At 46.3% G+C, this 24106-nt stretch overlaps 2 protein-coding genes across 3 annotated transcripts; one reads left to right on the top strand and one right to left on the bottom strand.

Annotated features, from left to right (window-relative positions):
* Positions 1–7491: 7491 nt before the first annotated feature.
* Pnma3 (PNMA family member 3) lies at positions 7492–9042 on the top strand. The gene is given in 6 exon segments (XM_076562889.1): positions 7492–7524; positions 7526–8069; positions 8072–8425; positions 8428–8491; positions 8645–8746; positions 8748–9042. Coding segments are annotated over 6 exon segments (1392 nt in total).
* Positions 9043–14069: 5027 nt separating this feature from the next.
* LOC143270967 (X-linked lymphocyte-regulated protein 3A-like) lies at positions 14070–23692 on the bottom strand. 2 transcript variants are annotated; one of them, XM_076562483.1, is made up of 9 exons: positions 23634–23692; positions 21624–21766; positions 20956–21025; positions 20261–20295; positions 18877–18994; positions 17912–18011; positions 16788–16886; positions 14827–14922; positions 14070–14740 (listed from the first exon to the last, which is right to left on the bottom strand). In XM_076562483.1, the coding sequence occupies exons 2-9, from the start codon at positions 21727–21729 to the stop codon at positions 14684–14686; spliced, it is 681 nt and encodes a 226-aa protein (XP_076418598.1). In that variant the 5' UTR covers positions 21730–21766; positions 23634–23692; the 3' UTR covers positions 14070–14683. The 2 variants fall into 2 exon arrangements, with proteins under 2 accessions (XP_076418598.1, XP_076418597.1); XM_076562482.1 differs by having other exon boundaries at positions 14638–14922.
* Positions 23693–24106: the final 414 nt, after the last annotated feature.

A 24106-nucleotide genomic window follows, 5' to 3' on the forward strand; every position in this document is an offset into this window, starting at 1 on the left:
CATCCTGCTTTTGCTGGGCTTGGGCTGGGCTGGAGCAAGATTGGTATACGTGCAGGGCAGGGACATGAAAGGCTGTGTGTGTGTGGAGGTGGGCAGGGTGCATGGGTTAATAAGAATAGGCTGACTAGTCACTGGTGGGTGTGTGGGGGCAGTGGCTATCCTGCTTTCAGGGGAAAGGCACTCCAAGATGACAAGAGATAGGGATAAGTCAGTTATGTGCTCAAGTGAGGCTATAGGGCAGCAAGTAAGGCCCTTGGCCCTAATATTCCTGGCTGTCAGGTGTTTCAGTTAGGAACTCATTCTCACAGAACTCAAATGCCATTTTTTTCCCCACTAAAATATAGGAAAAAGAAAACTAAAAAAAAAAAAAATCTGTGGAGCCACAAAAAGCCCTAAATAGCCAAAGCCCTCCTGAGAGAGAAAACCAAAATTGGAGACATCAGCCTTCCTGATTTCATAATATATTACATAGATATAATGATCAAAAGAGTGCAGTGACCAGGAAAGGCGGTGCATGCTTTTAATTGCAGCATTGGGAGGCAGAGGCAGGAGGATCTCTGAGTTCAAGGCAAGGCTGGTCTACATGGTGAGTTCTAGGACAGCCAGGGCTACACAGAGAGACTCTATCTCAAACAAACAAACAAACAAACAAACAAACAAAGTATGGCATTGGTATCAAGGTGGGTATCAATGGGATGGGAAAAGGAGACAAGGAACTAGTCCACACACCCACAGAAAACTGATTTTCAGGGAAAGGTGCCCCAAAATACCACAATTGGGGAAAGTATAGTCTTTTCAGCAAACAGCACTCAGGAAACTATGCATCTATGTGTAGAAGAAAGAATTTTGACCTTGACATTGTTCTTGGAGCATTTTTTTAGTTATCACATCAAAACGTTAGGCAGCAAAAGCATAAAAGGTTCCCTCACTCTATGTGTTACATATAGCAAAAGGAAATATTCAACCAAACAAACCACCATCTTTGGATTGGAGAAAATCATTTGTGAATTATAAACCACATGGGGGTGGGGGTTTAATGTCTCAAATATCAATGAATTAGCACAACTCAGTAGCAAAAAGCAAGGAAGCAAACAAGAACTCCCAAATCCTCTGATTTAAAAATGGGCAAAGGAGCTCAGTAGATGGTGTAGCCAGCAAGTGTATGAAAATGTGCTCAACATCACCAGTCATTAAGGAAATGCAAACCAAAACCACAATGTGAGACTACCCTAGGTGGGTTGGATGACTACTATTAAAAACACAACAGAGCAGAGCTGATGAACATATGAACTCACAGGGACTGTGACAGCATACAAAAGACCTGCACAAATTCAAGCCAGACAAAATCCTAGGAGATGGTGAAGAGTGCACAAAGTCTTACCCCCTAACCAAGAAGCTATTTGCAATTGATAATTGCTGGGAGAAGAAAATCAGTTTTCATTAATGGAATGACAGTGGGTATATCAATCACACTGCAGGGCAGGCCCCAGGCTCAAGAGTAAATGGCCAAAACAAAACAGACTTCTTGGTTTTTGTTTATGCTTGTTTTGTTTTGTTTGGGTTTGGATTTTGTTTTGCTTTTTAAGGGCATACACCACGGGGGCAGTGATGAATGTGGAGAGACTTTCACAGTTTGAAAGCAGGGATCTGGGAAGAGTTGGGGGGATGGGAAGAATATGATCAAAATATATGAAAATTTAAAAAATAAAATAAAATATCACAGCAAATAGCAAGTGCTGGAGAGGCTGTGAAGAAAACCAAGGTATTTTTCACTGTTTATGGGGATGTCATATATTACAGAAAAAATAGTATAAACATCCCTCAGATAGTTAAAACTAGAACTAACATATGACCCAGCAATCTTCTGTTGAGTCTATGTGCAAAGCATATACAATCAGCACCATGTTGAAATTGCCATGTTCCCATGTGCACTTGTATAGTATTCACAATAACCAAGCCACGGAATCAATCCAAGTGTCCCTCAATGAGTAATGTGATGTGATGGGTGGTGTGTCGTGTGTGTGTGTGTGTGTGTGTGTGTGTGTGTGTGTGTGTGTCTGAGAGAGAGACAGAGACAGAGACAGAGAGACAAAGGGTGGAAACTTGATACTCTTGTTTAAAACATAGAACTAAGCTCTTTCTTATTTTGGAAATTTCACATCCACATTTTGCTTCAGTGTATTTATATTTCTATCCTTCTTTCCTCACATGTATTTTCTTCTAAAAATGCTTTGTTTTATCTTGAAAGACTCTAGAACCCATTGCTGGTAGGCCTTTTTGATTTTTAAGTCCTGAGCTGATGCATTTAAGTATTTCAACATACATATTACACAGTGAGTGAGGAGTATGCTTTTCTTTTGGAAAGATGAGAAACAGGAGCTGTGGAAGGAACTGGGAGTCCACAGGAGGAAGCCGCCAGGTTTCAAGCATGTAGAATCAGAATATGAAACTCCAGGAAAGTTAAATTCATTAGAAACCCTAAATTTGAGAACATATTTGCACATGAGGCACATGCCCCTCACTTTTGATAGTGGTGGGGCTGGAATCCAGGTTCTCTCACATGCTTGGCAAAAATTGTACCACTGGTCTAAACCCCATTTATAGATCCCTGGACGTACAGCATGGGGGCAGTGATGAATGTGGAGAGACATTCACAGTTTGAAAACAACCTGGAAAGTAGAAGCTACCCATCTTTGAGTTTGTGTTGCATTACTCAGGAGGTTGGGGACATGGATAGTGGGCCACTGGTGTTATTAATGATGGTCCTTAAAGCAATGTAGAGTTCTGTGCAGCTGGTCCCTATCCCAGAAACCGAGAGTCAGGTTCCGTGGAGGCGAGACCTGCTTAATCCAGATATTGCTGCATCAAAGGTTACTCTCATCCTAGCCAGTGCCCTCACTCGGTTTGTAATCGGTTTGTAATCGTTAAACTCTACGAGGACAGGTACTATTTCCATTTGGATCCTATGCTCCACTCTGGGACCAGGGAGTGCCTGACCCAACTCAGAGCTGAAGCAGGAGTTAACATCCTGTATCCTCACTCTGTCCTCTACTATCCATGAACACATCACTTGTAGGGGACAGAGGTGGTGAGTTTAAAAAAAAAAAATAAGCCAGCATTCATACCGTGGGCTTCCTGTTGCTCCTCAAGCTGCCGAAAATAGCTTGGCAGTATCTCTGGTTAATGAGACTGTCTCCAGAGTGCGCAACTCCACGCCCCTAAGGGGGAGGATCATGGGTAGATCTGGGCCTGCGCCTGGACAGCGGACTACAACTCCCAGAACGCACCGGAGCACCTAATGGGCCTTAAAGGGGTGAATAACAGTTCTTTTTCCGCTGTGCAGGAAACTGAGCCACTGGCTAGGCTAGGAAATGCGACTCCTGGGTCCAAGGGAAGGTTCCCTCTAAGGTGGCAATGGAGGAAGTGGCTGCTGTTCTGGTCATGGATGGGAGAGGATGGGGATTGTGTGGGGAGCATTCACGCGGTAGGGGTCCGTACCCTAGGGGATCGCCCCTCAGAGTTCAGGACAACTTCAGAACTCAGATCTTAAGGCAGGATGTGTAAACAGTGGTGAGCTGTTTGGCTGGGTTGTCGTAGTGACTACCAGACCTAGGTGCCCAAGAATGGCATAAAGAAGACCAGAGTGTGGTTCCGAGACTCACAGACTGCATCCCAGGATTGTAGCCAGTGCCTCTTGACCCTAGGCCCAAATCCGCGCATGCGGATTGTGTGCGTGCTTGCGTGCGTGCGTGCGTGCGTGCGTGCGTGCGTGTGTGTGTGTGTGTGTGTGTGTGTGTGTGTGTGCCTGCTTGGGTGCGTGTGTGGGTGTGTGCGTGCGTGTCTGCTTGGGTGCGTGAGTGCGTGTGTGCGTGCGTGCGTGCGTGCGTGCGTGCGTGCGTGCGTGTGTGTGTGTGTGTGTGTGTGTGTGTCTGTTTGTGCGTGCGCGCGTGTGCGTGTGTGCGTGTGTGAATGGAGTTCTTGTGGCAGTCACCTTCCTCCTTGTCTGAGACAGGATCTGTTCCTTGTTCTCCCTGCTGACCCAGTTTCTAAGGATTCTTTTCCATCTTGCCTGAGGAGAACAGTGATGCTTCTAAGCATCTGGCTTTCTGTCAGTTCTGGGGATTTGAACTCAGGTCTTCTCAGTTGCTTGACAAGTATTTTGCCATTGAGCTAAATCCCCGACGCAATTCCCAATCCTTTGGTCCTAAAGAGCTCTGTGCAGGTGCATTACTGGACCAAGGGTTTGATGCGAGACCACTCCTCAGATGGGAAGGTAGGGAAACGTTAAGATAACACACAAAAGCTAATCAGCTCTCAGGTTGGGGTCGACCAGGAGGGAATTAGCTTTAAAATCTAACAGATTTTCTATCACGTAAAAAAACAAACTGATGAAACGAATTAAAAATGTGTTTTATTTTACCTAACAAATCCAAATGTTTTCTTTCAACATGTGATCAATACAAAATGTTATCAAGAACAGTTTTTTGTTCAAGTTTTCGCACTAACTCTTTGAAGTTGGTATGTATCTGGCCTGAATAGCACATCTCAACACAGACTGGCCGAGTGTCCAGTACCTTAGAGCCATGCTTGGCTTACTGGTAGCCTCACTGTGCTGCACAGCTCCACAGTGTTCTGTGGAGTACTTCTACTGTAGAGCTTGGTATGGACTAGTTCAGATGTAACCTTGGGCCAGGGTTTCTGCCTCCTTTCCTCTCAATTACTCCTTTGATTTCGGCTAACATTTACCCAATGCACTGCTGAGTCTTTAGTCTCATTTTGGACTCTGGTGCCCTTGAAGAGGATACTCAGATGATGGTGCTGCTTCACCTAATGGGACTACCCAATCAGTGTGGGCATTTTTTGTTGTATATGCTTGTATGCTTGCTGCAGGAAGAGCCAGAGTCACTCAGGGTCTCTGCTTTCCTGGCCCCCACTCAGAAATTCCTTCAAAGACTCTGAACTTCTCAATGGATGACCCAGAGAAAGAGGACAAGACTGATGGGCTCCTGACAGTCTGTTCGGAGGTCAGCTGGAATTCTTTCCTTACTCAGAGAAAAAGAGTAAGAAATTCTTACTTAGAGAGGTAAGATGTTGCCTTCTTCTGACCTGGATTGTCTGCTACCATTTGATCATGTTTCATATTTTTGAGACATACTGTGCCCAAATCTTTTCTGATAGACTAAATAAAGGTGAGATGGTGAGATCCTGACCCAGCCCCAGGCATCAGATGTTTTTTTTGTTTGTTTGTTTGTTTTGTTTTGTTTCTGTGTGTGTGTGTATGTGTGTGTGTGTGTGTGTGTGTGTGTGTGTGTGTGTGTGTGTGTGTTCATTGTGAGGGAAGAGAAAGAGAAAAAACTGTGAGCATGAATTTGTGAAATAATAGGAAACTGTGAGATGCTTTCCTTTCACCCCCAAGAATTTTGAGCAGAAAGTGGCATAGGGAAAAAGAAGGAGAAATGTAGGCTGCATGTGTAGATTTGGAGATGATGGGCAGGAGCATTCCATGTTAGAGGCAAGAAAGAGTAAAGGGTCAGGAACAGAAAGGAAGTGGTGTCTGATCCACTGGAACTGGAGTTACAGAAGTTTGTGAGCCTCCTTGTGGGTACTGTCAGTCCTCTGAAACAGTAACCAGTCCTCTTAAGTACTGAGCCATCTCTCCAGCCCCTGAAAGGATTTTGTTGTAATGAATTATATAAACAAAGTTGTACTTTCTTAGCAAGTTAAATGTATAGTTCATCAGCACCTAGGGCATTCACAATGTCATGCAAACAATATCATCCTTCATCTATGGAATTTTTTTTCCTTCTTTTCCCCAGACTAGAGCTCTTTCTCCTCTAGACATGAACCTCCCAGTAGTCATCTATCTATTTTCTGTCTCCATGGCCGGGGGGGGGGGGGGGGCTGGGGGGGCAGGTTGTACCATAGGACCTCTGGGTTGCATCTTCAATTATTTGTTCTTTCATGTCTTGCCCCTTTCATTGAACATAGTGGCCTCCAAGTTGGTGTCTACACTTTTAGCTGTCAGCCTTACTGGAACTTATTGTAGATTTTGAGAAGCAGAGCAAATTTTAAGATGAGGGCTGCTCCTTTGGAAATGGTAATTAGAGTAAGCCTAAAGGTTGTAGAGGAAACAGGACATTCACTGACTTGGCTTTTGTTGTTCTTTAATTTAGAAGTCTAGCAGAATGCCAGTTCCCACATTCCTTAAGTGAACAACCATTTGCGAACCTCAGGAATTCCTCCAAAATTCCATTGCTTGACACTGGAAAGGTTTTAAAGATCTAACTTGCTGAGCCATGCCAATGCATGAAATTGAGGGGATGGGAAGCCCCACTATTTCCTAATCAGTTAGCTCAAATATAGCTAACAGATTCCTCAAGAGCTTGTTTCCCGTGGTGTGGTCATGGGGTGCAGACTGTTCAGACATGTGCAGATACCACAAGGAAATACTTGGTGGCTCTTTGGTCCTAGTTAATCCTTTCCGTGGGTAAAAGGAAACCAGGAAGAAGACTGTTTCGTAGTTGGTTGTTTTTTTACTCTTAATCCTTGGGGAGCCCGCCACCTAGGTCCTAAATAATAAATCACACGGAGTCTTATTATTACTTATAAATTCCTGGCCTCAGCTTGGCTTGTTTCTAGCTAGCTTTTCTTAAATTATCCCATCTATCATTTGCCTCTGGGCTTTTACTTTCTCTATTTCTCTATACCTTTCTTTACTTCATAGTCTGCGGCTTGCTGTGTAGCTGGGTGCCTGGCCCCTGATGTCCTCCTCTCCTCCTTTTCTCATCCCTTGGTCTTCACTTCCCAGATTTCTCCTTCTGTATATTCTCTCTGCCTGGCAGCCCCGCCTATCCTTTCTCCTGCCTCGCTATTGGCGGCTGCTCAGCTCCTTATTAGATCATCAGGTGTTTTAGACAGGCACAGTAACACAGCCTCACAGAGTTAAACAAATGCAACATAAAGGAATGCAACACATCTTTGCATCATTAAACAAATGTTCCATGGCATAAAAAATGTAACACATCTTAAAATAATACTCGACAACACTGTTTAGTCTTTTAACGTTGTCTCAGGACAAGAAATGTCTAGTTCCAGTGGTTTTATGCTAACTTTCAAATTAAGAAATATAAATCAGTCTTCAACCAGCAAAGGTTTATTAGTAATTCACATTGCCAGGGTGAGGTGCTTACCTCAGTGTGTAAAGCGCTTGGCCTGAAGGCATAAGTATTTGAGTTTGATCTCCAGCACCCATGTGAAAAGCTAGACAGGGTGGCTTTCACTTTTGATTCCAGCTTTGAAAAGGCAAAGACAAGTGGGTTCCTGGATCTCCCTGGCCAGCTAGCCTTGTGTTCTCATTGAATTTTAGGGCCAATGAGAGATACTGTTTGAGAAAATGATGTAGAAAGCTCCTGAGGAATGATACCTGAGGCTGACCTCTGGCCTCCACTCAACTCTTCACCCCCTACATTAGAATCCTTTGAAATTGGAGCCATGCCACTGAAGCAGTTGCAGGACTGGTGTAGGGAGCGCGGAGCATCTGAACCCCCAGAGGTCTATGCTGATCCTGGGGATTCCCAAGGACTGTAGTGAGGATGAATTTGAGGAGACTCTGCAAGAAGCTCTCAGGCATCTGGGAAGATATAGGATCATTGGCAGGATGTTTAGGAGGGAGGAGAACGCCCAGGCCTTTCTGGTGGAACTTGCACGTGATTTTGACTATGCTTTAGTGCCTAGGGAAATACAAGGAAAGGGTGGGCTCTGGGAAGTGATGGTGAAACCTCCTAATTCAGATAATGAATTCCTTAATACACTGAACCACTTCTTAGAGGAAGAGAGGCGCACATTGTCAGACATGAACAGGGTCCCTGGGACATACTCGAATTATTCACCTACCAAAACTGCTATATCAGCAGATTTCTGGGCCTGGGCTCAGACTCTCAGTGCAGTGAGGCAGCCTCTGCTAGAGCGAATGCTGTACCGAGAACTGGGAGTCTTTTCTGGGAACACCATGGCAATCCCAGGGTTATTGGCCTTTGATTCCTGGCTTGAGCACACCACTGAGATGTTACAGATTGGCAGGTGCCTGAAGTGGAGACGAGGTGGAGGCTGATGGAATGCTTGCAAGGTCCTGCTCTACAAGTGGTCAATGTGCTCCATATCAACAATGCTGCCAACACAATGAAGGAGTGCCTGGAGGCTCTGCAGCAGGTATTTGGGCCCGTGGAAAACCGAAAAATTGCCCAGCTGAAATTTTGTAAGGCTTATCAGGAACTAGGAGAGAAAGTTTCTAGTTTTGTGGTGCGTTTGGAGACCCTGATCCAAAAAGCCCTAGAGAAATATGCAATCCCATGAAGGAATGTGAATCATACCCACCTGAAAAAAATCTTAGGTGGCGCCATCCTTACTGAAAAACTTCGAGAGAAACTTAGATGATGAAACAGCACAGGAAGCCACCTAATTTCATGGCCCTGGTTGTTGTAGCAGGCCTCCAGTCTGAGGAAACAGGACCAGCTGAGGATCCGGCGAGGTGAGATAGCTGTGGCTTATTCTGTCTCTCTGACCTTCCAGTATTCACCCCAATAACTGGCCTCGGGTTTGATTTTATTAATAAGAACTTTTAAGATTCCTGCTACACCTGGTGAAGCTTTTACCATGAGGAGGAGTGAGAGGCTACTAGGGGTCCAGAGAAGAGGTGCCTACAAGGGCTGGAGTTAGACCCAAGTCCATCTAATGTAGGCAGCAGGGAGATTTGTTCCTGCCTTTGGCAGTGGTCTTGAGACAAGGCCTTACCAAGGTTCCTATCCCCGGAGGGGCAGAGGCCAGCACTGAAGGGGAGGTGTGCCCAGGGATGGGTCTCAAGGTACAAGAAAGCACAATTATGACACATTCTGTTATAGTTGCTGGGAAGATGGCCACATCAGAGTACACTGCTTTAACTCCTCCAACTGGCCCTTAGTGAAGCAGAAGATACAGGCTGTAATGGAGATGGGAAACAGGGCCTGGGTTTGGGAGGAGAACCATCCCAAGCCCAAGACCAAGTAGGATCCAGGGAACAGGGTAACCATTGTTCCCATAAGCCAAGGAGACAAAAGAGATATTTGAAAGAGGATGACGAGCAGGTCAGAGAAATGGCAGGGGACCTTAGTGGGACACAGGTAAAGTCCCCTAAGCCAACGCCAGCTGGAGAAAACCCCAACAAGCAAAAGTATACCACATTAAGCTCAGTAATGACCAGATGCAAGGCCTCTAGTATGTATCAGAAAAGGAAGCCAGGAACGGCTGCAGCTGCGTGGGGCCACAGGACTCAGATGGGGACATCAGGAAAGCAGAGGCAGAAGACAGTGAGGGTGTAGATCTAAGAAACCTAGCAACCTCCAATCTACATGTGGAGGAAGCAGTCACAGGGTTGTCTTGGCCAGAGAGAACCAATGCCTGGGGGGAAGCGCAGCAAGGCAGGGAGACAGTGCTCCGGAGAGGAGGCCGCAGGATCCAGCCCGTCTTCAGGATCATCTACACTGCTCTAGGGGAGCCCCATGAGGGCAGTACCCTTGAGTCCTTTCGTGAGTGAAACCCCTGGGTCCCTGGACCCAAAGGCTCCGGGAGGCCAGTGCCAACTCAGAGGCAGTTTCCTTCTGGACACCTTGACTGTGAGCAGGAAAAGACACCAGTGCCCAAGAAGAGCCCCAAGCTGGGGGTGTGCACCCAGCACCATAGGATTCATGCTCTCAGCTGGCCTGAGAGCCTTTGAGTGTGCAGAACAGACTTTGTGTGAACAGGAGGTGGAAGAAGAGCAGCAAGAGGACTTGGGGGGGGGGGGCGAGGGTAGTTTGTTCTGCTCTCTTTTGTCCAGGGCTGCTGGAGAATTCCAGAAAGCAAGCAGGGGGAGCCTGGTGAATACAACTGGGCAGGCAGCTGCCAAGGCTGGCCCCAAACCCCGCCAACCTGGGAGGATGGCCAGGCAGTGCTGCCGAGGTGCCATCCTCCATCTGTCACCCATACCACAAGGGTGGAAGTTACAGAAGAGGCCATCTCAAGGGTTCTGCCTGGCTCTCCCAACATGGATGCCCCCTCCCCAATGCTATCCTGAGGCAGGCTACTCTCTGCTTTGGAACACCTCTCTTATCTTTCAGCCTCATACTGACCCAGCTGTCCAACCAGTCCCTTCCCACCTTGTGTGCTTATCCACGACCCATTGATCCTGTACAAAGCTGTGAGTGAGGTGTGTTAACTTGAGCAGCTGGAAGCCCTGACTACCTGGTCAGGGTCACCTCTACACCCTGGCACATGTTGTGAGCTTCTGTGCCAGCCAAGGCCATGCTAGCTCCTCTCCCACCAGTGTTGTGAACTCCTTGTCTGTTTTCCTGGTGTACATCTAGACCAGCCTGCTGCTCGTTCTCCTGCAGATGTGTGTGTTGTTACCTGATCAGGTGCTCCCCAGAATCCCCAGGCTCAGTCCTGGCAGCCAGTGGGAAGCAAGGACGTTGACAAGGGACTGGTCAGTGACTTTAACATGGGACTGTGCTGTAATGTTCTACTCCTGTTGTCACTTGTGACTATGTTTCCCAGGGTTGGTGAGGTATTCTTTGCTGTGCTTTGTAGTGTCCTATGACTATCTTGTGCCAGAATAGGGCAGGGCCACCCTACTGGGTAATCCCTTGTAAAGGTTACCCAAAGAGTGAGGGAATTACAAGAGGTAGCTCTTGGGCCCTTGGGAAGGGAGAAAATAAGAGAGGGATCCCAGTCTTGGTCAGACAAGGCCCTTCTGAGGAGCTCCAGTTTGGGATGACTCACGTAGTTAAAAGGGAGGTTTATTTTGTGGGGTAACTTACAAATAAATGGATAGTTTACTGACTCAGGGAAAGGCATAGCACAGTCCAGCAGTGTTCTCTCCAGCGTCCAGGGTCCAGGAACCAAGAAGGCCAGCCCATCCGGATCTCGGGTCTTCAGGGTCCTCCCTTGGCCCTGCCTTGTAGGTGTGACTGTTAATGAAGCCTCAATGGGGGTTGGAACTTCCAGATCAAAGCTGGAATGGCTACCCACTACAGACCCCGGCCTGTACAAGGAATGTAATGGTCCTTTGGCCTATTAGGTATCTCTGTTCCAGGTTTGGGGACTTTGGGGGAGCCCCTGGATACAAGGAATATGAGGGTCATTTAGACTCTTAGGTATCTCTGGTCCTGGTTGTGGAAGGTTGGGAAAGCCCATAGTTGTACAAGGAAGGTAAGGGTCATTTGGACGATTTGGTATCTCTGGTCCTGGTTGCAGGAGCTGGGGAAGCCCCTGGCTGTACAATGAATGCAAGGGTCATTTAGACTCTTAGGTATCTCTGGTCCTGGTGTGGGAGCTTAGGGGAGCCCTGGTGTAACTGAAGGTTTTCTGTGTCCTGCCCGGTCCCAAGGTCCCGCAGTCGTGCACCTGCTCAGACCCAAGTAAACACACAGAAGCTTAATATGAATTAAAACTGCTCGGCCATTAGCTTGGGCTTACCACTGACTAGCTCTTACACTTAAACTCAGCCAATTTCTGTTCATCTATATGTCGCCACGTGTTCTGTGGCTTTACCTGTGTGCCATTACATACTGCTCCCTGGACGGTGGGCTGGCGTCTCCTCCTTTCTTCCTGTCTCTCCCCTTGAATTTCCCTCCTGCCTCTAAGCTACCTTGCCATAGGCCAAATGGCTTTATTAATCAACCAATCAGAGCAACACAAATTCACAGCCTACAGAAAGACATCCCCCCCATCACCCTGGCTGTACAAGGAATGTAAGGGTCGTTTGGGCTGTTGTGTATTCCTGGTCCAGGTTGTGGGAACTGGGGAGAGCCCCTGGCTGTACAAGGATTGTAAGGGTCATTTGGGCTATTAGGTATCTCTGGATCTGGTTGTGGGAGCTTAGGGAAGCCCCTGGCTATACAAGAAATGTCAGGCCATTTGGGCTATTAGGTATCTCTGGTCCTGGCTGTGGGAGCTTGTGGGAGCACCTGGCTGTACAAGGGATGTGAAGGTCATTTGGGCTTTTTGGTATCTCTGGTCCTGCTTGTCAGAGCTTAAGAGAGCCCCTGGCTGTACAAGGAATGTAAGGGTCATTTAGACTCTTAGGTATATCTGGTCCCGATTGTGGGAGCCCCTGGCTGTTGGGGCCCTTTAGATTATTAGCTACTTCTGGTCCTGTTTGTAGGAGTTTGATATGGTCAGGCCCAACAGAGAGTGCAGATCACCAGGCTATTAATCACCTCCAATTCCCAGCTTTCTGGATGGAAGAACAGGTTTTACATCTTTTCTATTGAAAAGACAATTCTGCATCCTTAACATTCCTGGTTTCCATGGAGATCCATGGGCACAAAGGACCTGCCTGCTCCCAACAGCCTGGGATACTGTGATAGGAGTTGAGGTGTACCCAGGGAGGAAGACCCACATCTACAAAGTTTAGATGCCTCACATGAAATAATGAGAGCTGTCAGAATGTGTTCTGTATGCATCATCGGTGTGTACAAGGAACGGATAAAATATCTGAGTTCAGGCTCCTAAGAAACAAATGTATACATGGGGTTGGTGGGATGGCTCTGCAGGTAAAATGCTTGCTGAACTAGCATGAGGTCCTGAGTTCAGATTCCCTAGAAGCCTTTGAAAACCTCAGCACAGGGTTCTGTAGAGATGGCTCAATGGTTAAGAGCACTTTTTGCTCTTGCAGAAGACCCGAGTTCAAATCCCAGCACCTGTCAGGTGGCCTGAGACTGACTGATAACTCCACCTCTAGGGGGTCTGACACCCTCCACGGGCACCTGAATGAACACATTTGCACATACGTACATAGAGGCATACACACATACATATAAATAAAATAAGGGAAATAAATCCAAAAAAATAAAAATCTCAGCCCCAAAGTGAGTGTAACACCAGCACTGGAGGGTAGAGACAGGGTGGATTCCTGGAGCTCAATGGCCTGACGCTCTAGCCCAATCGATGAGCTCCATGTTCAGAGAGATACCCTGTCTCAAAATAAGGTAGATACCTGAAATATCTCTTGCTTCTACATGCCAAAGCACGTGTGGTGGCATATGTGCACCCCCTGTGGGCATAAGCGCGCATACACACAAGTGTGCACATGCATTCACACACAGGTGTGCCTACCATATGAACACATATACACATGCACCACATACCAAAAGATTTACAAACACACACACACACACACACACACACACACACTCTCTCTCTCTCTCTCTCTCTCTCTCTCTCTCTCTCTCTCTCTCATGTATTCTCACATGTGTGCTACACATACAAACTCATACACCTGCTCCACATACCAAAGTGTTCACACACACACACAGAGACACGCACACACTCGAATCATACAGGATTCACCACTATGGTAATGTATTTATCATTTGGTATCGATCGTCAGAATATCTCAGGTAGGAGATATTCAAAGCTGGAAATATTACTAAAGGTCCATACACCCACACATACTTTGCACAAAGCAGGGAAGTTCCCCCAGATAATTCAAAGTTTAAGAAGTAAAGTGATCCCAGAGGGGAAGCCCTCATTGACTGTACTGGAACGAATTCCACTTGTAGAAAAGGGGAGATGCTGAACGCACTCTGTTTTCAGTGCTTCTACACAACAAGACACAATGAGACAAGTGGTCAGGACTACAACTGGCCCCATGCAGAAACGTGGGTGACAACACACCTCTACATGGCATGGGACCATTTTTGTTTTAAAAGGCATGAAACGTCAGGAAGGCAGGGCAATTAAATGACTCATCCCAGCAAGTCTGAAACAATTTCATGTTTATTAAATCAAATGTTTCCAAGTAAAGATTTCCCATGGTGTGTGTGTAGGTGTGTGTGTGTGTGTGTGTGTGTATACAAAGGAAATCACAGGACAAGAGCTTTAACTGTACAGAAGACCTCAGTATATCACTGATGCTCACATACTACGTGCACAATAAATTTGAAAAACAAAACATTCCTAGTTATTCCTATCCATGCAAAGGACGAAATACATAAACTATGAGGAACTGAGCTGTACAGGTGCTAAGGATCAACTCTTAAGATGTGACAGGCAGATGACATTGGGTAGCAGACCCCATTTAATTCAAAGACCTTGTAAATTTTGTCTGAAAGTGACATTTTCACAAACTTATGTCACAATACTCACATCTTTCTTACTCGGGAGGTTTAATGAATTCTACCAGTTTAACTAATTCTGGGGCACAGTCTTTTATGAAGTATACAGGGCACATTCCCTTTGGAAGGTTATGGTCATTCCCATAGGCTCCATGACTGAACAAATTTAATAGCAGAATGTCATGGCAAGAGTGTGTCTTCTTTAATTATTTCTCTGAAGATGACAAGGATGGACCACTCTTGTGCCTTCTGATTTCTGAAAGTGATGCTGAGGTATGAGACCCCGCTGTATCGACATCAACGCAGTGCTAACTGTTAATTATGATGCTACCAAGAAAAGAAAACCTCGCCATTACTTCCCGAGGGCTGGAGGTTGCTACAGACATCTTTGGACTGCTGTCACACAAATCCTTGGGTTTATTTGGGTTTATCTTTAGGAACAGGGGAACGCAAGAAGATGTAGTCACTGAAGCTGCAAACGTCAATGAGCTTCACCCAGCGAATTTCCATGAAACAACCGCTCCCCTTCTATTGACTTTCGTTTCCTCAAAGTATTATGAGAATAACAGATCCAGGAGAGACTGTTGAGCAGCAGCACTCTCTTGCTGGCGCTGTTAAGTACAAGGACATATTAAATGGGATAAAATAAGTAGTGCTCTTCGATCATCATTTTCGACGTGAAAGACTGAGTACTTACATTCACCGTCAGAAGTGTTATTTCCAAGGTGGCTATTAGACGTCTCAGCTCTTCAGCCACAGAATTTCCCCGAGAATCCCTCAGTATCTCAAGTTTCTAAAGTGAAAAGACATGTTCAGAAATCAGCCCCATGTCATCGTGGTTTACAAATGTGAACAGCAACATTTAAAAGCGAGTAAATTCGGTAAAAGACATGGTTTAATTATTCCAAAACAAGTATACAGCATGTACAACACGGAGATCGAAACACCCACCAAAGAGACACAGACATTGCCACCCCACAACCCTCTGCTGAATGTTCAATCATGAGGTATTAGCAATGAGGGTGGCTCAGGGGAAGGGTGCTTGCTTAGCATGTGTGAGACCCTGGGATCCTTCTCCCTGCACAGCAAGAAGAAAAGCAAATGAAACCGAATGAAAACGGAGAACATGAGGCATGAGCTCATTTACTGCCACTCACCCACTTCTTCTGGAGATGGAGTAGCTTGTCCTGTACTATGACCACTGAACACCACAAAATTAAAACTCATGGTTTCCACCCACACAGTCCCTTTAGTGCTGAGTGTAATCAAACATACTACATCTAAATGGTTTTGTTAAATACTGTGTGTGTGTGTGGGGAGAGATTATAGAATTCTGCGGGACCTCTTCCATAGGCTGGTGATGCAGAAAACACAGAAGCAGGAACAACACAAAGATCTTAATGTTGGAATGGGCAAGCAAGGTTCTGAGCCACCGGGCTGTCAAAAGCATGACATTTCAGCAGGAACAGATACTGGCAGTGCGTGCGTGCGTGCGTGCGTGCGTGCGTGCGTGCGTGCGTGCGTGCGTGCGGTGTGCGAGCGTGTGTGTGTGTGTGTGTGTGTGTGTGTGTGTGTGTGTGTGTGTGTGTGGTGGGGGTGGCGGGGCTGTTGTAGAGGATAAGTATAAGAAAGCATGGGGTGAATTCTTATAACTAGATTGTTTGGATTGTCTTAATTACTCGGGATGAACAAAATTTTAACAGCAACTTGAACACAAGCCAGTTCACATCAAGTCTAGAATAAAAAAAAAAATACAACCCAGAATGCTGAGTACTTAATTCTTCTGCAAATAGCTGTAAACCTGCAGATAGCATAGGTCAATGTGCCTAGGAAGAATTTACAAGGATGGGCCTATTACAGAGAGTGACTCGCAATTCACAATCTCTCTCTTACTTAAGTCTTCTACTTAACTTTTCCACTGTGTGCTGCATCTGGGAGCTGTCTTACAACTCTAATTGGCCATATAAAACCACGTTTCAGTCATGCAATGGTATAAAATCAAAGTGGGCTGAGGAAATAAAGCAAGAGCAAATGCGATATATTCTTGTCACTGCTCTGCTTAAAAATGGATTGTAGGGTCTGGGAAGAAGGCTCAGTGGGCAAAGAGCTTGCTCCACAAGTAGGAAAAGCCAAAGCCAACTTCGGCTCTCCAGCACACATATTAAAAGCCAAGCATGGTGACATGTTGACCTGGGGCATGGCAGGCCACAGTGGTGAGCAAGTTCCAGGTTCAGTGAGCGGTCCTGTCTCAAAAGGATACGCTGGAGAGTGACTGAAGATACCCACAGATGGCTTCTGGCCTCCACACATAGACCCACAGACAAGTACACGTGTGCGTACCTGTGTGCACATACCCACCCAATGGAAAACGTACTGTGAGACAAGAAGAGACGATCTGAAAAGCGTTAATGCCCTGTACAATATGAACAACTCTAGATGAGATCGCCAAGGCAGCACTTCCTGCTTGGAATGATGCTGCCAAACAGAAGTGAATCCTAAAAGCAAAAACTCATTTTGTACTTAGGTTTACATGGAACAGTGACACCATGAGGAAAATGCTGGAAGATGTTTATGGGTAACTTTCCAAAGAGCACGGAAAGAATGCCAGAGTATTCAATGCCCTGTGTATAGGCTGCTTCCTCAGACTGTACAACAGACCTCCAAGTATTGTTCACACAGTGATTTAAAGCCTTCCATTCTCTTCTTCTGAAGAATCAGAGACTGATGAATAAATTTTCGTTGCTCGTTAAACATATTCTGCAAACAAAGACAATACAAGGTGTAAGAACAATTCAGGGGAAGAAAAACAGAAAGCTTACAGAATCATGACTCTGTATTGTATTTATGCAAAACATAGAGAATGAAATAACTGTAGTTTTTTTTTTAACCAACACAATGACCACTTTACATGAGTTATCTAATACTACAAAATAACCTTAATAATGATAAGTTTCCATTCACTTAATGGAAAGTGTTCCTACTTAACAGTATTCAAAACATCCCTGTTAGCTCCTGAAGACTTGAAAACCCACCCATCAGAGGCCTCCATAGCTGTCAAACTCTCTGTTTTTTATAGAAATTACCGTGAGATGTCCCCTGTGACCATCTGCCACTCCCCTACATAGGAACCCACTCCATTTTGTCCTTCCCAGTGAGAGTAGAGCCCACAGTGCCATGCTTAACATGGAAGGATTCTGTAAGACACTGTCCTGGACCGATCTAAGAATACATATCTAAAAGTGTTTAGATGTGATATTTTGGAACACTTCCGTGACATAGGCACTTTAAGTATCTTCTCCTTTCACTTCTAGGAATCTGAGGCACAGAGGTAGATTATTTTCCCGAGTTAGCGTTAACTAGCAAGTGACTGAACTGTGACTGCATTCCAGCTGGTGGGATTGCAGAGGCCATGCTCCTGACCACTGGACTGGACAGCATCTCCATCTCCCTCCGTATGTCGTGGATCATGATGGGCTCCCTCTCAGGATACAATCCCATACCTTCTCCTGTACTCTCCAGGCAGTGCCTTCTCATCCCCCCACCATGACTGCTCCTAACCCATCACTGACCTTGCTATGTCTTGGCAGGGAAAGGAACACGCCCGGGGGGTGAGGGGGGGTGTGTGGAGGGAGGAGACGGCCAGTCTCTCCTCATCACACCAACCACCATCCTTGTCTCCCTAAGCTCTTGTCCTGTCCCTTCCCTCCAGACTTGCTGCAGGAAGCCCTACTACTTCTGATGCTGACACAATGGATTCCTTCAAAGCTAAGGCTGATACTCACAGAGAGTTTTTCTGCCTGTTTCTTGACTTGATCTGCATCCATGGATAACTTCCTATTCAAATTCATAATCTGAAGAGAATAGTCTTGATAAAGTTTCTGCCTGTGAATGATAGCAATGAACAGAGTGATATTCCATCACAATGTGAAGAAAGTGCATTCGAAGCACGACTGACTTGCCCTCACTAACACTATCGGTGGAGGATGGGGAAATGGCATCTAAAATATTCTGGCAGAGAAAAGGAAGCCCATGTGGATTATTTCATCTTACACTGACAGTATTTGTTCCTCCCTGGCTGAGAGAGAAGTCACTTCAAATGCCTGAGCTCTAGAAAACTTATGGAGAATTATCATTAGTATTCTATTAATATTCCACAAGTATTCACCTTCCTGACACATACAGCTTCTCCTTTATTTCCTCTTTCTCGAGAACAGATCCAATGAGCATGCACATCCACTACCATCAGAGAATTCTGTGGAGGCCTACCCACTCTTCCTCACATTGTGCCAGTGAGGATTTTGGTACAGTTGCATAGTAAACACTGCTCCTGAAATCTATGCGACATAGAGGCATGTCTATGGAGGCATGAGATTTTCATTTATGTCACATGGAACAGATGATCGACTGACTGCAGGATGAATGCTTTGAGGTTTTCAAGCTCATCATGCCCAGCACATTCATGCGATGCATACACCGTCCTTACTGTTGCACTGATTCAACTGCATGTGTCAGAACGGTCATCGTAATTCATCCCTAGGAAATGCAGCTGACTTCGGTTATGATGTGAGGCTATAATAAGACTAAAGGAAGTCTATTGTATACAGAAAAACCAAGCCAAATACATTTTCCAACCGAGCTTCTGGCCAGTGGGGGGCCCGGCTATTCCTCAACCTCTTGCCATCATGCTTACTAACCAAATGTCAAAGGGTCTCGCGAGGATCAAAGCACCCAGAAGCAACAACCGTACCTTTGTTCGCACTGGATTTTTAGGACATCCTCAACTTTCTGCTCCATGGTTTCAAAAGACGCCATGATGATCGCTGTGAATCTTTCTCTGTTTCCCTGAAGAAAGTTCTTAATGGGCTCTGTATTGAAACACAATCTTCTAACAATTACTGTACAGTTCCCTCAACTTTAGTTTTCTACTTGGAAAGACACTTGTTATCAATAGATGGAAACAATCTGTCAATGATAAAATTATTTGCCTCCTTCCTTTCAGTCAAGAATTTGTGGTAATGACCTTGATGTGGAATTGGACAGCTGGGCTTCAGTGTCTATATATTACATACAAAACACAGTGGACCTTACAAAACTTACAAAAAGGGGTTCAAGTCAGTGTGTAATTTCTTTATGAGACGTCATTTATGAGGTATAAATTTAATCAATGTACTCCAGTTCAAGATGTGCTCCAGTTCAAGGACACATTCAGAGGGACTGTTGGGTCGCTTTGTGCAAAACACAAAAGTAGTCCATTTACAAAGCTCTCCAAAGACTCAGAGATTATTGCACAGCGAGATGAAAATACTGTAATTATTGCAGCCACTGAAGTTTTTAGACAAATTTGACAAGGTAGACACCCTGAATAATTTAAAGGTGGGGAACCACATTGATTTGTAGAAAAGTGTGTGGTACTGGGGATGGAACCCAGCACCTTAAGCATACTAGGCAAGTGCTCTCCCACTCAGCTACATCCCTATAACCTGATTCCTGAATAGTTTCTAGATATGACTCTCCATCAGAAAACTCTACAGAGCTCCCAGCCAGTTGTCAAGTTTGCAATGCTTTTTTGTTTTGTTTTGTTTTGTTTTGTTTTGAACAGTTCATGTGACTAACATCTGACACAGCAATTTAAAGCAGGACTCAGTCTGATCATATAATGGTCACAGGCTACCAGTGCTGACTTCAGCTTTCCACTGCATGTGCTATTTTTTTTTTTTTGCACATTAAACAGTGGGTATCTATTTAAGAGGGGTTGGCCCTCACCAACCTGCCCCCCCACACACACACACAGAGAACCAGACTAGAATACAAACAAGTGAAGTAAAAATGTGATACTTAAAACAGACATATCACTTGTGTGAATCAAAACCTGGGCGACAGATAATTTCATAGTTTTCAAATATCTCACAGTGAATAAATAAAAGCATCCACACTGCCGGTGCCATGTTCTCCATATTGACAGTTAACATGAGGTAGAGAGTTGGCAATCTAATAAATACTATTTTGACACTGAGTGCTTGAGAACAAGGTAGTAAGCACACTTCTCTTGTCTGCCAAGTGACAACTCCCTCGCCTTGGACTTCTTTGGGCCAAACAGTTTTCTCAAATTCCTAATATCTCCTAGAACATACCTTCAAATTCTTCAAATAAATCCTGTATTTCCTTCCTGCAAAGAAATCGCATTTTTTACTTTAATGTATACAAAAGGCCGTTTTGTAGTGTGAGTGGAGGAAGTGGAGTGTGCCACACAGCCTACATACAATTCACATTTCAAGAGCAGGCACTGACTTTTCTAGATTTCTTTGTGTGCAGAGGAAGGGCATGTGTGCACCCATGCCAACCTCAGAGGTAGAAGTGTGGTGTCCTCCTCTCTCCATCTCCACCTTATTCCTGTCAGACAGATGCTATGACAGGACCTGTAGTCTGCTGGAGGCATGAGACTTTCATTTCTTACCACACTGAACATCTGATTGACTACGGGATGAATGCTTTGAGGCCTTTAAGCTCAATGCACCCAGTACATTCATGCGATGCATACACATTACAGGCTGCTGCATTTACTTACTTACTTATTTATTTAATCTCAGTTTATTTTGTTAGGCTGGCAGTCAGCAAGCATCCGCAATCCTCCTGCCTCTGCCACATCATACCCCTCAGTTCTGAGCTTAAAAAGTGTGTGTGGCCATGCATGGTTTTTTCTGTGGGTGCTACAGATCTGAACTCAGGTTCTTGTGTTTGTCCATCAACCACTCTTCCACTGAGCCCTTTCTCCAGCCAGACTTTTCTAAATTTATTTTATGAGTGGGTAAACAATGAAACGTATCACCTGGCCTGTTGCCCTTCTTTTCCAGAGGAAGTAATGTCCTCACTACTGACATCAATGACTCCTTTGTCCACTGTATTAAAAAGGAAGAGGAAAAATATTTTGAAACAAAGTGTGCTGTTCCCATCATCCCCCATGGAAAACAGCTTCATTTTGGGGTTTCTAGATCCCATAGCAATGGTTACACTTTCTCTCTCTCAGTCTGTCTCTCTGTCTGTCTCTCTGTCTGTCTGTCTCTCTGTCTCTGTCTCTCTCTCTCTTTCTCACACACACACACAAACACACACACACACACACATGCATGCACGCACGCACGCACGCACGCACGCACGCACGCACGCAAAACTCTTTGGGCTTGAGTCTGGGAACAGTTGGTGCAGGGGCCTGTACAGGTCTTCCAGAGAGTCACTGTGACCCATGTGTTCCCAGAGAGGCAGGCTGACTAGAAAGAACGGCCTTATGCGCCTTGCAGGTTTCCTGTGGAGTGGGAATTTAAGATAGGGCAACCTAAAGCCACAAACAAGCTTGAGCAACAGTTTTTAGCATCTGAAACCTCCCGCTGGTCCAGGAAAAATCCATGCACCTCATCCACTCAGCGCTCCATCTGCCAAGAGATTTTAGGATGTCCCCCGGGGTGGACACAGCCCTACAGGAGCCCATCTGTTTTTCACCTGGGGTGATTGCATCTGGGTTCTGGGTGTCATCTGATGTGAGATTTGGATCCAGCCTTGGGCGCATGGCAGCACTGTCAGTGGCTTTCCTTTCCCTGCTTGACATGGCTAGAGTCTTCTTGGGCTAGATAGGACTCCTAGAACTACAGACACCAGGAGGAATTACAAGACAGCAATGGGAACAGGGACTGGGACTCCACAGGGTGAGGCCAGGTGTCCTGGCACTTGTGCTGCAGCAAAGAGAGGGCAAGAGGATGTCACCAATGTTCTGTTCTGTCCCATTTCTCTACCAGAATGTGGAGCTCCCCAACGCACCACTTCTCAAGATCGTTACTCTCTGCTGCTTTCCCAACCCTTGGTCAGGAAAATCCTGGGCACTGCCGCTCCCCTGTAAAACAAGGCACCTAATGCTGGTGTCAGGTTGGGAATTCCAACTTGCTGAGGGCCTACTCAGTCACCAAGGCCATATCTCCCAGCTCGTACACTGTCCCACTCAGCCCTCCCAATCCCTGTAGCCCTCATGACCTCTCCCTAGCCTTGCCCTCTGGGGCCTTGTCCAGTCCCATTTGCAGGTGAACACCCCACAGGTTTGCCTTCGTCCTGCCTCTTTGTGACCCCACTGTCCTACCACATGAGCTATGTAAGGCTCCTCTCTGATCCCTGTCACAACTGGGGAGACTCGTAACAGAGTTCCCCAATAGCCAATCGTCCACCCAGGGTACTCTCCCACCCTGGGAGCCTCCTTCTCCTCAGAGAGTGGTCATATCTATCTAGGCCCCACCTCCCAATGCACATCTCTCTGACGGTCTAGAAAGGCATACATGCCCAGGATTAAGTGGCTTAAACTGGCACTTGTAGGATTTGTATGCAGAAGCTGCTGGTTGGTGAAGGGGCCCAGTCCTGCCCCACCCCCTTCAGAGAGGCATTTCTGTCCAGGCAAGGCCCATGGCCGCATGTAAGCGAGACCCAGATGTCCACTGAGGCCTCCAACTGGACACAAGGAGCAATACGTGGAAGGTCACTTCTTCTTCTTCTTCTTCTTCTTCTTCTTCTTCTTCTTCTTCTTCTTCTTCTTCTTCTTCTTCTTCTTCTTCTTCTTTTTCTTCTTCTACACCTCACTGTCACACCCGGCTCTCTTCAAACCCGAAACCCTCAGGACCCCTTCCTCCACTGCTCTCGGTGTTCTATTTCACTACCAGGTGAAAGTGAGTCTTGCAAACTTCACATCACACATAAACCTTGACCCTTCTGCCTCAAGCTCCCACTCTCCTCCCCAAAGGGCTGTGGATCCAGGCTGACCCCGGGATCACGACTGAGTCTGCTAATTACCCAGTCACTCACCTAGGTGACCACACTTCACCACCTTCCTCTGAGAGGCCCCATCTCCTGGAATGGATCTCTGACTAGCTGAAACACCATTACGTGGGCACCAAGGCTGCCTACAGGCACTCCCAAAGCTGTGAGGCCTGCCCATCAATCACCCATTCCTGACTTGGGTCCTGCTGTTGTGCACATGCTTGCACAAAGTGGCCAGGGTTCCTCCTCCCCTTCAGACTGCCCAGCCTGTCGAGGTATTGCCAGTGGACTACCCAGCCTGTCGAGGTATTGCCAGTGGAAGCATCACAGGCGGACCCAGTTGTCCAGTCTAGACCCAAAGGCGGCTAAAAAAAAAAAAAAAAAAAAAAAAACAACCAAAAAAACCGGCAGATGTGGAAAGTCCCCACTCCCTCTCTCAGCCCACTAACTCTGCCCTGCCCACTGTTCTAGGGCCCTGCTGCCCTCATCACCCCTTTTCATTATTGGCTTTGGTGCCTCTTCCAGCCCAAAGTGGAAGTGAGGCTCCCGAAGTCATCTCACTGGCTACCCTGGACCCTCTCATTCTGTGATCCCACTGTCCTACGTCAAGAGCTTTCACCTTTCCTGACGCCCCTAAACCACCCCTGGAGCCACACCACAGCACCCAAAAAAGCCCCAGAAAACAAACAAAAATCCCGTCACCCATTTACGTGCCTTGGCTCCACCGGACAGCCTCCTTCCACTCAGAGGTTGATCACGCTTAGTTTGGCCCCACCTCCCAATATAACGCTCTCTGATTGGCTGGCATAATAGCACTTGTGCATGCGCAGTGGGTACCAGCACTTTGCGCATGCGCCAAGGGGCCCAGCACGCCCCGCCCACTCATGCTTGCCTTCCCGTTGAGGGATGTCCCCTGGCTTCATTTCATTGGGCCAGAGCCACAGCCAGTTATGCCCATCTTCCTATGTGTCTTATCTCTGATTGGCTGGAACAGGAAGGCTCATGGTTGTGTGACAGAGGCCAGCAGTCCAATGGGTCACTCACGTGAGGCAATAGTATACGCATGCGCAAAGGGAGCTCAGGTGAAACTCGAGGGATGGGCAATGCTATTCGTCAAACAGACATGTACTGTACACTTGGGCACAGCAGTTGCACATGCGTGAGGGCTCCGCGTTACTTTTCTCTCT

This window comes from Peromyscus maniculatus, chromosome X (genome assembly GCF_049852395.1).
Source record: "Peromyscus maniculatus bairdii isolate BWxNUB_F1_BW_parent chromosome X, HU_Pman_BW_mat_3.1, whole genome shotgun sequence".
NCBI lineage: Eukaryota > Metazoa > Chordata > Mammalia > Rodentia > Cricetidae > Peromyscus > Peromyscus maniculatus.